The sequence below is a fragment of the Pollicipes pollicipes genome, unplaced genomic scaffold (genome assembly GCF_011947565.3).
Source record: "Pollicipes pollicipes isolate AB1234 unplaced genomic scaffold, Ppol_2.1 Scaffold_1600;HRSCAF=1878_pilon_pilon_pilon, whole genome shotgun sequence".
Classification (NCBI taxonomy): domain Eukaryota; kingdom Metazoa; phylum Arthropoda; class Thecostraca; order Pollicipedomorpha; family Pollicipedidae; genus Pollicipes; species Pollicipes pollicipes.
The window spans coordinates 19,312,801-19,328,735 of NW_023595962.1; the positions used below are offsets into that span (position 1 = coordinate 19,312,801).

The 15,935-nt window shown below is 56.9% G+C and overlaps 1 protein-coding gene across 1 annotated transcript in view; it reads right to left on the bottom strand.

Moving 5' to 3' along the window:
* The window catches only part of LOC119094402 (pituitary homeobox x), a 39,432-nt gene extending 32,646 nt beyond the window's left edge, over window positions 1–6,786 (bottom strand). The window contains exon 1 of the mRNA XM_037217466.1: window positions 6,374–6,786. Within this exon, the coding sequence (XP_037073361.1) occupies window positions 6,374–6,575 (202 nt within the window). The 5' untranslated portion in view covers window positions 6,576–6,786. The remainder of the gene's footprint in view (window positions 1–6,373) is intronic.
* Window positions 6,787–15,935: the final 9,149 nt, after the last annotated feature.

A 15,935-nucleotide genomic window follows, 5' to 3' on the forward strand; every position in this document is an offset into this window, starting at 1 on the left:
GGCATAAGCCGGACCTCTCAAAATACATTGCGAAAATAGACCAGATCTTTTCCCAAAAAGCAGAGGTTTTGAAGGTTTTAAAGAACTTCTAGGCATTTTGTTCCAGTTGAGAAGGCCGAGACGTGCATTGAGCACCAGAATCCTTCCAAAGCGGCATAAAGCCGCACCCATGGTGGCCAGCCATCAGGGGTACGGGAGCTGCATTCTTTTGCCGCCCACAGACCTGCGACAAAGTCATCGGATTTGCTCTCGCTTGCCCACTCACTAGCATGGTAGAAAAACAATGCCAGACCCGACTGGCCGACGCACCTCTGTGGCCCTTGAGACGCCCGTTCTGAACTCATCACCAGGTCTGCTACTTCCTGTGGCGGCCTCGGCGTCGCACCTGACCGTGTGGTGCTGCCCCCCCCCCCCCCTCCCCCCCCTCGGCCCCTGACCCCGGCCGTTGAGCCCAGCACCGCTCCTGCGTGCACATATTGACACCGGAGTATCGAACCGAAACACGCTAACACAGGTCATGTCAACACAGCCATCTTTTAATTAGGGCCAATTGAGTTTTATGGCCGTGCTTATCTCGGCAGCCGGTCCGTCCACAGGCGGAGAGTGTACACAGCCCGGGGACGCGATGTTTGAGAGTGTACACAGCCTCGGGCAGATTCGCGGAGAGGTGTCGGTGCGTTGTTGCATACGGCCACCGAAGGTAACGGGCGAGGGAGCATTGTACTGAGCCGGGGGTTCTGATTAGGTCACAAGGTTGGTGGTCACGGCTGAAGACAGAGGCGGGTCTAGCATGGGATGTTGGGAGGGCCCACATACCAATTGTGGGACCGAGTTCTCAACTGTACTCAAAATGCGCTGAAATCAAGCAAATTGTATTGCGCTTTATCGTATTTGACGAGGCCGTGCTGCGTCACCGCCCTCCCCCCCCCCCCCTCCCTCATTACATCCGCCCCTGCTGCAGGGGTGGTGCGATGCTGTAGTGCGTGATAAAACCTGAAGTGCTCAACGCGGTGCAACCACAGGCCTGGCGATGTTTGTCGCTGCTGCCGCCGAGACGTGTCCTCCACGTACCGTTACTCATACGAGAGCCATATCACAGCCCGCGCCCGTTCCCACAGGATGACAAATTGTCCACGGCATTACAAGGATCCCACACAAGGTCCGTTACATAAGCGCACAGATGTGACGGCGCCCGAGGCTGTGCCCCCCCCCCCCCCCCCGCCCCCGCGGACCGGGGCGGACCGCAGACGGTGTGGCGCCCGTGGCGTTGCGGCCGCCGCTGTGGACCCTTCCACCGCGGCCGGTCCCGTCCACCGCTGTGGACCCTCTCTCGCGGCCGGTCCTGTCCACCACTGTGGACTCTCCTAACACGGCCGGTCCTGTCCACCGCTGTGGGCCCTCCCCCGCGGCCGGTCCTGTCCACCGCTGTGGGCTCTCCTAACACGGCCGGCCTTGTCCACCGCTGTGGACCCTTTCACCGCGGCCGGTCCTGTCCACCGCTGTGGACCTTTTCACCGCGGCCGGCCCTGTCCATCGCTGTGGACCCTTTCACCGCGGCCGGTCCTGTCCACCGCTGTGGACCCTCTCTCGCAGCCGGTCCTGTCCACCGCTGTGGACTCTCCTAACACGGCCGATCTTGTCCACCGCTGTGGGGTGACAACCTTGGGCTCGACGTGAATTCGTGTGCAGAAGCACGAATTTAGTGCGAAATGAAAAGTGTAAAGCTAACTTCCTAAGGGAAATCTTGAAATCTGACATTAAAACCAACCTGGCCTTCAAACCTAGCGTCGGAAATTTTCTGCACTGAATGTACAGGGCCAGGTACCGCTCTATATGACACTTGAAAGAGAACGTGGGCCACCCGGACACGTCATAAACAGCTCATTTTGAGGACATTCCAAGCACAAAGTGCTTGTCAAAAGTGTAAGCAGCGCTATTTCTCTTCAAGATGGCGGCGCCATAAACTGTTGGCGGTCAGTCGAGCGGTTTGGACTGGTCAACAAATTCAGCGCATGCGTGTCGGCGGGACTTTGGTGCTGCTCACGGCCGGCGGAGCTTATGTCATGCACTGATGCCTAAGTCGCCAGGCCCCCTGGATTGGAACGCTTTGAACGACGCAGGCTATAAAATCGCACTCTTTTATGCACTTTTTTATCACACTTAACACGCATCATATCATTGAAACATTTTAATGTCTCGCCATTTGCAGTTTATATAAACTCACGAGTACTCAGTTGAATGTCTACCTGAGTAGCGGCACTTCCTCTTTCATCGCGTTTCAGAAACTCAATTCCTCTGAAACTTCCTGTTTCAGATTCTGTGATGAACTTCGACCAGCTACGAAAAGCGGAATGATCGTGAAATGGAAGCGAATACTGCGAACCAACCCTCGCTCAGAGCAAGGTCGAACGCACCACTGATATCAGCGTAATGGCACGATAAATGAAGGGATAATTTATGTATCACACTTTTGAGACTGGCCACATATAAAAAGTACCCAGGGGTCCGCAAAATTTTTCAACATCGGCATTCACTACTCTTGCTTCATAAGCAAGCGCCCCATGTGTTAACGTCTTCATAATCTAACGTGCACACAGCACAATATCAGCCCTTTTAAAGAGCGAGCATATTTAATCTTGACAAACTGATACTGGTAATTTGCAAGCATCATTGCCCCCAGAATCGCTTTGCATCCATTAGAGCCGCTTCATTGCCGGTTCAAACCTCTGCATCAACGGCGATAATCCTATCAGATTAGTCACGCCGGATACAGGAGAAAGCACGTGCGCTGGACCCGACGCCTGGTGCTACGCGTGCATTAAACGGAGCCCTAGCCGCCCAAACCGGAGTTTTTGGCGGCGAGGCGCGGTAGGGGCTTTGAGCGAGCCGCCTCAGCACCAGCACACACCAGCTGGTGAGCACGGCACCAAACGGCGACAGGGTCCGACTGAGCAGACACCAGCACACACCAGCTGGTGGGCACGGCACCAAAGGGCGGCAGGGTCCGACTGAGCAGACACCAGCACACACCGGCTGGTGGGCACGGCACCAAAGGGCGGCAGGACCCGGCCGAGCGGGCATCACCAGCCGCACCAGCACACACCAGCTGGTGAGCACGGCGGCAGGACCCGGCCGAGCAGCTAGACAGGACCCTGATCTGCGGCTGTGCCAGGGCTGTCAGCCGGTGACATGCGGCCGCCGGCTCGCGCCACTCAGAGCAGACAAGTGCCCAGTTCAGCTGTCAGACGGCTGGAGGACAGGTGCCCAGTTCAGCCCTCAGATGGCTGGAGGACAGGTGCCCAGTTCAGCCCTCAGACGGCTGGAGGACAGGTGCCCAGTTCAGCTCTCAGACAGCTGGAGGACCCTCTCGGTGCCAGTCTCAATGTTGCTGCGGCCGCGTTACAGTCCACACCGGCACGGGCCAAGTCACGTATACAGGGGCGTGGTTTTGAAGAACGATTTTGGGGTGCTGGACAGTGAAAATGATGTAATTTATCCCCAAAACGCACCAGCAAGCGGCTTTTCCCTGGGTTTGGCCCACTTTCTTCCCAAAGTTGGGGAGTTGGGGGGGGGCTGTTGTTGTTGACTGGAGTTTTAGGGCGCGCCGACTACTGTGGGGGGGGGGGGGGGCTGAAGCCCCCTCGTCCCCAAATGAAAAAGGAACTTCAGCATGTAAACTTCTCACCACCGAGCAAGAGAGTCCGGCCGCGTTTAGCGACGATCCCGGCCGTCACAGCCGGCTGACGTCCGGCGCCACAGCCGGCTGACGTCCGGCGCCACAGCCGGCTGACGTCCGGCGCCACAGCCGGCTGACGTCCGGCGCCACAGCCGGCTGACGTCCGGCGCCACAGCCGGCTGACGTCCGGCGCCACAGCCGGCTGACGTCCGGCGCCACAGCGCTGACGGGCCGCTGCATAGCACGGCACAACAGAGGCGTTGTGGTGTTCTGGGGGGGGGGGGGGGGGCAAGCCCGCGCGTCCGCTCCACACTGCAGACCCATGCTGAAGGGGTGGCTCACCCCTGGCTAGAGAGGAGGCGGGCCGGTCACCCCTGGCTAGAGAGGAGGCGGCCGGGTCACCCCTGGCTGGAGAGGAAGCGGGCCGGATCACCCCTGGCTGGAGAGAAGGCCGAACGGGTGCCGGTCACGCCGCTGCTGAGCGAGGAATCGGGTCCCCCAGCCCACGACACGCACCTCGCCGTGTATCGCTGCTCAGCTTCCAGAGACAGCGGACAGGGCTGGCGCGGCAGGCGCAGGCTCCGCTGTTGGCGACCGTTGTGAGAAAAACGCAGTGGGTGGCTTGATGGTTTCATATGGTTTATGGCTATGTGGTTTGTGATGAGCGTGACGGAAAATCATGTGATGTTTACCAAAACCGGTGATATATCATGGCCTTATAACATGCATGGCCGCATAACATATGGCATAACATGGCTGCATGGCCTAATTATATTGATTCCTATCGTATATTCATGTTGCTAATTTTCATACTACCGCATGATTTGCGACAAATAGTCAGATCCAGGCGATGAAGGCATTTCCTTTGACCATCATGGTCTCCGACACATGGCGGTGAAGATCGCCCTTATGACGACGGCGAAGATTGATGACTCGTTGCCTGACGGGCGCATACGCCCTCTTTTCCTACACACCACACCAATCCAAAACTGCAATCCCCAAGTGCTCTAACAGCATTTCGTCCCAGGCCTAGCCAAATGAGCCTGGCACATGCTGTTCAAACCCGATCTTGAACGCAACGTTAAGTCTGCCCAGCTCTCTCGCGGGGCCTGGACCGAGGCCCGGGTCAGACCCCCAGCCACGCGTGACGACTGCGGGAGAACTGGAAGAGGTCGAGGTGGGAAACGGGCAGGGGTGGCACTGCATGCTTTAGAGCGCTGTCCCAAGCCTTTTACTTCCTCCAATTTCAGCCCTGCGATGCTGCCTGGGAAGGATGCTTCCAAAACGTCAAAAGTTCCGCTTGAGCCCCATTCCCACAATTATTTTTGAAAGGCGCTGATGGTGTCTAGTTCCATTTTTGCTAATTCTTGCAAGCGTTGGACATAAACTGTTGAACAAGCATTTGACCGCAAGAGTCTGTTTGGTGGTAACGGGTGGTCAGAGCAGGGCCTGAGGCGGTGTAATTGCCACGGTCTGGAGACGCACAACCAAAGGGCTAATGGGGGCAGGGGGTACCCATGGAGAGCCCGGACGGCTTCACTTGCTGGCAAATGGAGGCAGGGGGCCCTGATGGAGAGCTTCACTTGCTGTTACGTGGGGGCCAGGGGACCGATGGAGAACGCTACGAAAACTTGGTGCAGGGGACTGACGGAAGAGTGGTTTGCAATGACAAATGACAAAATGATGATAACTTTGATGAAAACTGGTGTGGCCGCTCCCACACCACACACCTTATCCTCCAGCCGTGGGCAGAGTATGGCTACAGGCAAAAGAAGGTATTTCAGGTTCCCTTCTTTCCATGAAACACCATGGGAGGTGATGTTAACTCTCGCGATGATGGGAGGGAGCCGTATCTCCCGCACCACCAGTAGCGCCTCTCCTGAACGCAGACCAGGGTAGCAAACCGGAGTTCTCTTGGGGGATGTAGCTGCGATCACAGTCTGAGGTAAGCTCAGGAGAAAGCCACCCACGTGTATCGCTCCTTAAGTGCAGAAGCACGGGAACACAGGAGCAGCAGCACAGCTGCGAACACGCTTTCCACGCTGAGCCGTAACCATATCCTGCGGGGTAACTCGACCGTGGTCACACTCTTCGGGGAGCACGGCCCGAACTATCCAGGGAAGCACAACTCACACTCCCAGGGAGGGAGGGAGGGGGACATAGCTCACATTCCCCAGGGTAACTTGGCCTTGGGTACATCCCCCAGGGGGAGGAGCACAGCTCCCATCCTCGGGGAGCACAGCACACACCCCAGGGGAACGCAGCTCACATTCCCGGGGAGCACAGCACACACACCCCAGGGGAGCACAGTACACAACCTAGGAGAGCACAGATCACACCCTCGGGGAGCACAGTACACATCCCCGGGGAGCACAGAACGCACACCCCAGGGGAGCACAGCTCACACTCTCAAGGGGAGCACAGCTCACATCCCCGGGAAGCACGGCTCACACTCACAAGGAGAGCATAGCTCACTCCGCTTAGGAGAGCACAGCTGCCCTCAGGAGAGCACAGCTCTCACTCAGCGCGAGAGAACAGCTCACACGCCTACCTCGGTAACCTCGGCCGTGGCCACATCCATCGGCCGTGCTGCCCAGGGAACACATCTGACACTCTTCAGTGGGAAACACAACCACATCCCGGGGATCCGGCCACCGCCGCCGGGCCGGCTGGCGGCCGTGGCCGACGGTACAGTACCTGTGCTGGGTGTCCGCCGCGGCCCGGCGCCGCTGCCGGACGACTCCGGGCCCAGGCTGGTGATCTCGGTGGTGCCGTCCAGTGCGGCCGACTTCACCGACGGCTGCAGCGCCTGGTGCGTCGGCGGCATCGCCGGCATCGCCTCCTGCACGTGCACCAGCTCCTGCAGGCACATCTCGTTCATCGCCGCCAAGCCCTCCATGGCAACCTTGACCTGGCGTGACCCGATTAGCGCGCGCCCGCCGCGAAAGCCCGCTGGCTCGGCGTCAATCCGCCGCGATTTGGCGCGGAATTACTCGCCGCGCTACCTGGGCTGGGGCTGATGCGCCGATCTGCGCTCTAAGTCGGACGATCCCGGCAGTAAGCTGGCGTAATATATCAAACACAACAAAATGCACCACTATCCCGCCGTAAGCCTGTTAACCCTCTGAATCCGGCCTCTCGTTGTGGGTGCTTAGCTTCGCCACGGCGCGGCGCCGCGCGCTGATTGGCTGCCGGCCGCGCGCCGGCGGCCAGGCAGGCGCTGACGTCATGCCGCGCCGGCCGCTGATTGGCTGGCGCCGCATCGATTGCGCAGCCGGCAAGAAGCGGAAAACTGGCGCTGGAAAATGGCGGGGGCTTTAGGGGATTCGCCGTTGAATTCGGAATGTAAATAGAGCGAGGGCTGCGGCGCTCGCCGAGCACGTCGTCCGGGCCGGGACGGCAGATAGATTCAGAGGGCGCGAATAAATCGACGCCGGGCTTGCGATAAAACGACGCGAAATTACGAGGCCGGGATCTTGCGACGATAAACACCACTCTACGTCGCTGATGGGGGTCTTGGCCACCCCATCCTCGGCTGTGGGAAACAGCAATGAAGTTATGGATTTCATATGCTCTTTCGGGCGTGACGGCATGAGTCAGATGAAATTGCCATCATCATGAGTTTCGTATGATCGGAGCAGCATGGGTTACGTGACTCAACCATCGCAGGCGGGCCTCTAAGGCGATTTCGAGCTCATTTCTATGCATCACCAAGCGATTAATAAGATGCTTCCAAAGACGGGTGGCTGCCCTTGCAAGCCCCCCTCCCACTCCCCCTTCCCGTCCCCCTCCCCGTCCACCGCCTTCGCCGCACCTGGCTGCCAGCCTGAGGCGGTGTACAACACCCATGCAGCATCCATAAAGCGTCGTATTTCCGGCGCAGTGATTCCGATAGTTGGTAACAAAAGTATACTGGCCAAGCTGCGTGTTTGGGAAACCAGAGGTTCGGGGTTTGAATCCCTGTGGTACCCGAACTTTCTTTCGAGGTAGCGAGACGGCTTCACCCCGCCCAACGGTCCCCAACGGGGCCAGAGTCGCCTCGCAGATCGTGACTCATCAGTCCAGCGAGTTCCCCACGTCAGTCCGAGAAAACCGAAACGACCACGGACTCCAGGCGACCGTGGCGCTCCGCACCTCTCAGTGCAGGTAGTCCGGGGCACCTTCCAGGCAGTCCTGAGACGAAATACGGACTGGAACGGTATCGCTAAAGGAGGAGCAATGTCTTCCATTTGCTGTTTTTTGCCGCCAATGGCACAGTGCAGGCCAGTATCCCAGGGGCCCCACACAAAGCCACAGTGTGTGCCAGGATCCAAGAGATCACACACAAGGTCACAGTGCAGGCCAGTACCCCAGAGGCCGCACACAAAACCACAGTGTGTGTCAGGATCCCAGAGGTCACACACGAGGTTACAGTGCATGTCAGTACCCCAGGGGCCGCACACAAAGCTACAGTGTGTGCCAGGATCCCAGAGGTCACACACAGGGTCACAGTGCAGGCCAGTACACCAGAGGCCGCAGTCAAAGCCACAGTGTGTGCCAGGACCCCAGAGGTCACACATAAGGTCACAGTGCGGACCAGTAGCCCCGAGGCCGCACGCAAGGTCACATTGCAGGTCAGTAGCTCAGAGGCCGCATACAAGGTCACAGTGCGGACCAGTGGTCCAGAGGTCGCACACAAGATCACGGTGCGGGCCAGAAGCCCAGATGTCGCACACAAGGTCACAGTGTGGGTCAGAGGCCAAGAAATCGCAACACAAGGTCACGATGTGAGCTAGTAGCCCAGAGGTCGCACACAAGGTCACAGTGCACGTCAGTAGCCCAGAGTGCCTGAGACACAATGTCTGAGGTACCGAGTGGCGGGTCAAGGACCGTCAACTTGACTTCATGACAAAGGTCATCGATTCAACGATGAGATCCAGATTGTGAGACAGCTTTTTTGTATCACATGGTTTTACAGCTAAGACACCCGCGCAAGGCTTTCTTCTTTTTTTCCTATTTGCTCTCTTTCGAAGGCATTCTAGGTTTCTCGCAAGTACGAAGGTGCTCGTTACCAAACAGGAGATACCAGCAATGCAGCGTAACAGGTGTATCGCGTATCGCTCAGAACATCCCCATGTACTTCAAGCTCATCGACTTTGTCGTACTGCAACTCATATTTTTGCCCTCATTCTGGCCTCCGAAAATGATTGCATGGCAATACCGAGGTGTAGCACTATTTCTGATCGCTCAGAAGATGTTTTTCGTATGCTGCTAGATCACCAAATGACTAACTCCACTTAGGTCGCTCTGTGAAAACACTGCTCGGCACATAACCGTTGCATGACATACATTCTGGGCGTGATATTCCGTGTACGCATAAGAAATCATATCGCGGAAAACGTTTCATAGCAGGAAATGTTATGCAAGTGCTTGCAGCAGTTTTGGCAACGGGATCTTCAGGCAAATATTGAATGCTCTGCATCTGTCAGAAATGTTTTTCATATAAACATAATACTAGAGCGGGAGGGATATGGAGGGAATGCGATGGCTCTGTGTATCCAGCCTCCATAGGAAATGAAAAAAAATCTGAGAAGTCTGAGAGCTGTAGTTTCTGAGAAGTCTGAGAGCCGGTGGCGGCAAGCACCTGTAGGTGCACGTGCTGGGGCTCCGATGAGGTGTGCTCGTATGGCAGGTGCGGGCGCCGACACCGGGCTGCGGCGCGTTCGGAGGGGTCGAACGGGCCCACCGCAGCCGGCAAGTCCTGATCAAAGTCAGATCCGGGCTGACGTCCAACGAATTCCCCCCTGCGTGAAGTGGCCACGCTTGAACAAAGCACAGCAGCCTAATGCTGTGCTAGCATTCGCCGACGCGATGTTTTCAGCAGGGTGAACTTGGGTGAGAACTTGCTCGTTTCGCCGGACCATGGTGGCGGTGCCCTGTACCTCTCCCCGCTGCGCGGACATGTGTGCCTCCTAGCAGGGGTGCACGAGAAGCCAGCGAGAGGTCGAGTCGCCGCGATAAGGGTCACGTGACGCGGGGGAGCCGCCAACAAATTCACGGCCGGGGGTCAAGTCTCCAACAAAGCTGAGGTGAAGCGGGGAACTGCAGGCCACTCTCCCACCTTTAAAAACAAGGTGGGGACCAGATCTGGAGGGAGGGCCCTTCTGACCTATTTTGGCGGTAGCTTAGCTACTTTTCCCTGCTTAGATCACCTCTTATTTGCCTAATTAGGCCTCTGATCACGGCAAACAAAGATAAAACCATAGATTCGCTTCTTTTTCTCCTTCATTAGGTCATAATTTAAATTACATCTGGTAGCCACATCAGGGAACGTGAAAGCCTTTGTGGCACATTTCACGTCGCGAACAGCGAGAATCGCGGGAATACGGCCAAAATCGTTGTCCGACAGACTGCGGCATGACGTCACCGTTGTCATGACGTCACGTCGTTCGACACCGCTGACCTCTGAGCCAGACGCTGTGGCGGGTACAGGCGCGCCCGGCTGCCACGGGTCATCAGTTCTGACCCAGTCCGGCCGCTAGGGGTCATCAGTTATTGACCCAGTCCGGCCGCCAGGGGTCACTTCTGACCCAGTCCGCCAGCCCAGACTAGCGCTGGGTCATGGTCTCGGCCGGCGCGTGACATCACGTGGAGATGCCTGTTGGGGCGCGGCTGAAAGGAGAACAATACATGTCATCTGACGTCAGGTGATGTGTAATGTGAACTGCGATACCGTGCCAACTGAAATATCTGGTCAATGTGAAAATATGCTGATTTCGGGTGACGTCATTTTCGAAATGACATCACAAGTAACGTAACAAGATATATCTGTTGACAAACGCTGCGGCTTTCAACCAGGCGCTGGGGTCTCCGCGCGGAGTGCGCCCGCTGAATTAGCGGACAGGGAGCGACGCTCAGCGGGTTGCGATCGGGGGCACTTCGGCGGGAAAAGGACTTGGCGCAGTAGTTCATTGGACACTTCGAATTCATCGATTCTTGATAATTCAACTCCGTGTTGCATTTCCCGCAGTATGCCTGCATCGCTGGTGAAGCCATGCCTGCATCGTTGGTAACGGCCAGCAAAGGCAGCCCGATCTCCCCACGAGTTTCGGTAAAACCACGGCCTTAAGCCCTACTGCCACGACCACTACCACTACCACTACCACAACTACAGCGGACTCAGCCACCGTTTTGCATCGCTTCTTAAGCCATAGTCGCTCATGCAACGCCACCACTGACAAAAGTTTCCCCTTCACAAACAGCCTCATCGGTATCACCTCCTCATCCAATTCAGGGCCCTCCAACAGCGGCGGTCGACACCAGCCCCTCCCTTTGTAATACGGCCGGCAGCACAGGCCAATTTCGCGCCATTTTAGCTGATCTGGCGCGCCCTTTAATTGGAGGTAATCAGGCGCGGCGCCGGCGCGCGCGCCGCACGTGACTTCCCAACTAACGGCTCCTCGCTCCGATATAAACCACCGGCGAGGACGGCGGCGGCCGCGGCCTGGTGCCCAGGCGGAGTTCGGCGGCCACGGCCTGGTGCCCAGGCGGAGGTCGGCGGCCGCGGCCTGGTGCCCAGGCGGAGGTCGGCGGCCACGGCCTGGTGCCCAGGCGGAGGTCGGTGGCCGCGGCCTGGTGCCCAGGCGGGGGTCGGCGGCCGCCGAAGGTGCCCGGTGCTGAGGTTAGATCCGCCTTGTGGCGTCGCGTTTTGAGAGGGGCCAATGTATTTTGATGTCGTGCTCAGGTACCACGCTTACTGTTTCACTGAGGTTGGCATTCCCGCTAGCGTTGGGTGGAAATTGAACGGCATGAGAGAGGGCAGATCGCTTGCATAAATCCTGGCCTGGTCTCGTCTTTTTCAACTGTCTGATGTGGTCTGATGGGTTCGTTCTGGTCTGGTCTGGTTTGTTCTGGTTTGGTCTGGTTTGGCGTGGAGTGGTCCTCTAACGTGCCTACATAAAGCGACATTTCCGAACGCTGACCAACGAAGGGCACGACACGCTTCTACTAGCCATTTTTGGCGATCACACCAATCAAAAGCACATTTATCGCACCAAAACACCTGTTTACAAAAGCATCTGCTGCTCTGCTGTCCCCCGTTATACCCACCCGGACAGCAATGTCATGCCTCGTCGCAGCCGCACCCCGCACACCCCGCGTCCCAACAAAGCGCCCCGACGCTGGCCGCGCGCGCACGCGACAGCAATCGACGCAGCCGAGCGCACCTGATGCGGAATCTCACCCGCCGCCGCGTCCGCTCTCCGCCGCCGTCCGTCAGCCGACGACTGACGTCACGGGTCACGTGACCCGCCTGGGGCGCCAGATGTCTGGTGCCTCGGGGGACGTCGGTGGTCGTGAGAGGGCCGGCGTAATGGCGGTGTTGACCGCCGACTCCGCTGGGAGACGGCCGCGCTGATTTAGTGCCCCGGCCCGGTGGTCTCCCTGGGTTTGCGTTCGGGGTTAATGAGAAGATATTGTCATACGTCCGGCCGCGTGCGGGGTGACATTCCATAATCGGCCTTCCTATTAGTTTTTTAGGTCCCTCACGAAAGCAGCGACCCCTGGTGTAACGTTCGCATCATTGCGCCGCGCTGTCACCCCAACATAAGCGCACATCTCGATGACCTTTACGCGCGTGTCGCCGTTGATCCCGATGGTGGGTGTCTTTGTCTCTTTTCTTTGCGCTGCGGTGCTGATTCGGTGTTGTCAGTTCATGCCCTCGCATGTTCTCAATCGCTTAATAACCACCGTCGCATTCCCATCAAGCTGGAAAACTACCTGCGTAGCTCCGAGCTCTAAATCTGGCGATCTCACGAACTCGACCAACCTTCAGCCAACATCGCTTCCCTCCTCAGCCTTAGCGAACGCTGCACGCGGCCAGTCGCGAGCTTCTGCGGCCACCACGCGCTGGCCGATCCTCGGAGCACCGGCCTGCTGTCGCTCTCGGCAGAGGGTAGCCTGAAGGTGTCGTCGGGCGGCGGGCAGGCGACAGAGGTGACGGTAACCTATCGTCGGGCAGCTGACAGACGACAGAGGTGACTGTTACCTGTCGTCGGATGGCTGGCAGGCGACAGAGGTGACGGTTACCTGTTGTCAAGCGGCTGGCATGCGACAGAGGTGACGGTTACCTATCGTCGGGCAGCTGACAGACGACAGAGGTGACGGTTACCTATCGTCGGGCAGCTGACAGAAGACAGAGGTGACGGTCACCTATCGTCGGACGCCTGGATCAATCACGGCGATCCGCCCAGGCGTTCGGCAGCGGCGACCACGGCGCCTACGAGACAAGATGACGCCCATTCGGACTGGTTTGGAAGCTACTTTCTCGAAGGGAGATAGGTGATGTGATGAGGTGTGATTAGTTCGATGGTGCCACTCTGTCACACGGCTGTCACACTATCACACAAGTGGCTTCGCACTGTCTCAGGGTTTCTTCATCCGGCTATTGCTATCCAGCCTGCCGGATAGTGACCTTACCAACTTGCTTGCAATACTGGCTCATGTCGTGCGCAGATGACTCTCATGCTACTGACAGAACTTCCTGAAGACAGAACACCATTTGCGAGTAGACAGCGTATCGGGGATGTGGTTTACGATGTGAAGACAAATGTCGGTAAAACTGGCTTCGTGATTGTCGGTTGTGAGCACGACAGGAAAAAAGGAAGCGCATTGATCTTCGCGCTCAAATCTCAGATTCACAGATTCTGTCCAAAAATTAAGAAAATTCTAGCAAACCAGGTGCTAACGTACCAGCAGCACTCATCCGAAATTGCGTAGAAAAGTCGTTGGCGGACCATATTCCATTGGAGCGGTTTCACCATCGTCTCATGCCGGGGGCTCTTCGCCTCACCGTTCAAGCCATGTTCTCCCCTGCGGCTCTCGCTGCATGCCAGTGTGTGGAGGCGCCACCCAGCAACAGCTCGACCGAGTCCAGAAGGTCACCAACTCTACCGCATCGACCGTGGCCGGCTCCGGGGAAGAGGCCACGTTCCACCCGCACCCGAAGAGCTGCGGCTCGACCGTGGCCGGCTCCGGAGAAGCGGCCACGTTCCACCCGCACCCGAAGAGCTGCGGCTCGACCGTGGCCGGCTCCGGGGAAGCGGCCACGTTCCACCCGCACCCGAAACGGTGCAGCCGTCAAGGGATCGATCGTCTGCGCCAGAGAGGCCGTGTCAAGGTTTGTCGGGCGGTGCACGGTAAGCGCGCCGCTGTCGCCCTCTGACCTATCTGACCGCGCTGCACCACTATCTGACCTCGCCGCGCGACGTCCTCCACTCCGTTACGGCTGCAGGGCCGCTCCTTCGATGCAACATGTAGGGCACGAAGCGGGCCTGCCCTGGCCGAGATGTACGAGAATGAAGTGCTATGCCAATAGCTGTGGCCTGGTGATCTCGTCCGGTGCTGCAATGCTGCCCTGCACGATCGCTGGGGTGAGGACGAAGAGGGTGTCCCCGATAGGACCAGGCCATATCTCCTCACAGACATTCCCAGCTGCGTCACGTGCTGTCACGTGGTGCTTCGTCTGATGTACCTGGGCTATTCCTTTCACCTCTCTGTGACCGCTGTTACATGACAGAAAGCCTGGAAACCACATTTGTGTAGACGGTCTAGTGACCGATACATACCTGTATCACAATGCCCACAGAGGCGCCTGTAGCTCAGAAGTCTAGTCTCCTAGCTATCAGAATCCTCGGACTGTTGGCATGATCGTGCTCGGTGTTCATGTCGATACTTACGTCTCTTATGAAGGACCTACACATTCCACAAAATGAGTTTTCAGTGTAGATTTCACTGTTTGTGCGATGCGCAAGCTGCTTCAGGGAGGATGCACCACCTTCGTTTTCAAGTTTTCATCAAGTTTTCGGCAAGTCCATAATCGATGTCAACAAAATGGCGACGCTATAACGTGCGTGCACCGTGCGTTGTACTTGCAGTCACTATCTTATTCACATTACAGGAAGTGCGCTGGCCTACTAACAGCCAAAGCTGTGAAAAATATTGGGGTGTGAAACATTACCTGCTTGCAAAAATGTGGACAAAATGCCGCAGCTTTCTCCGCATGTAGCTGTAAAATAGCTTTCGGTGTAGCACGCCTCAGCCCCTCCAGGCATTCGGATGCCTAGAGTGCTGCTATTCAAGAAGGAGTTCGGTTGTTCATGCCCCTGTTCTCGAAGAAGCCATGTCCCATTCAGAGCGCAAAGCAAAGTTTTAAAGCAAATTTTTCCGCAAAACCTTGGACTTCCCGCATAAAACAGCGACTTTCAATGAATTCTCAAACGTCGTGGGAGCACTACCCTCGCCTACTGCCGCTATGCAGGGCATCAGTTGCCCAGCAAGAAATATTTACCTGCTTAAGCTGGATCCAAGATGCTTGCGCGTTGGGCTGGGCATAAAATCGCTTACGTAGTCACTGACACGATATTGTACAGACATGCAGGATAATAATACCTCATTTCGATGCAAACGCGTCGTTTGGATCATTGCTGAGTCCACGGATCGACCATAGACTGAGGCTTGGGCGTGTGATGTTTTCATTTTCAGATTGCACCATGACATTCGGAGGTAATCACAACAGAAGCTGAAGGCTTTGGCTTTGAGCTTGTCTCAGGTTTGTCGATCAGCTCCGAGACTGTCGACGCTGATTGACTTCTGACCCGCAGCGGAAGCGATTGACCTCTGACCCGCAGCTGAAGCTATTGTGTTCGGATTGCGACATGGAGCCCGTGCGAAGCTGCGGAAAGCTTGAGACTGATTCGAGAACAACACGCCGAGTTGCTTTGTGCTGTCTGCATCCTTTATGGTACTTTGTATGCTTGAAAATCAAAAGCATGATTTCTTTATTTGATACATTGGGTGACCCAGGCATGCCCTCTTAAGTCATTTTCGAGAACAATTACCGAGTCCCGGGCAGAGGCTCGGGCAGTAGTCTGTCAACATAATTTTGAGGTGCTGCTCAATCTGTACTGAGTTATGTCCCTAAAGCACACACCAGACCTGGCAGGCCAGATAATTAGGCTGCGATTTTGAGCTGGAAAAGTGTTTGCTGACTAACAGACTCGAGGCAGAGTTGCTGCAGATGTCCTTTAGGCTGCGATATTGTGGTGGAACGAAGGGACGTACTTATTACAAAATGAGTTGGGGTTGAAGGGGGTGGACTGAACGGTGAAAAATGGCCCAACCTACCAAAAAATATGCTAACAGCTTTCTCTCCAGATTTGGCACACTCTCTTCCAAAAGTTAGAGGCTGGAGCCAACGTTGAGGGCTCAAGCCCCCCCCCCC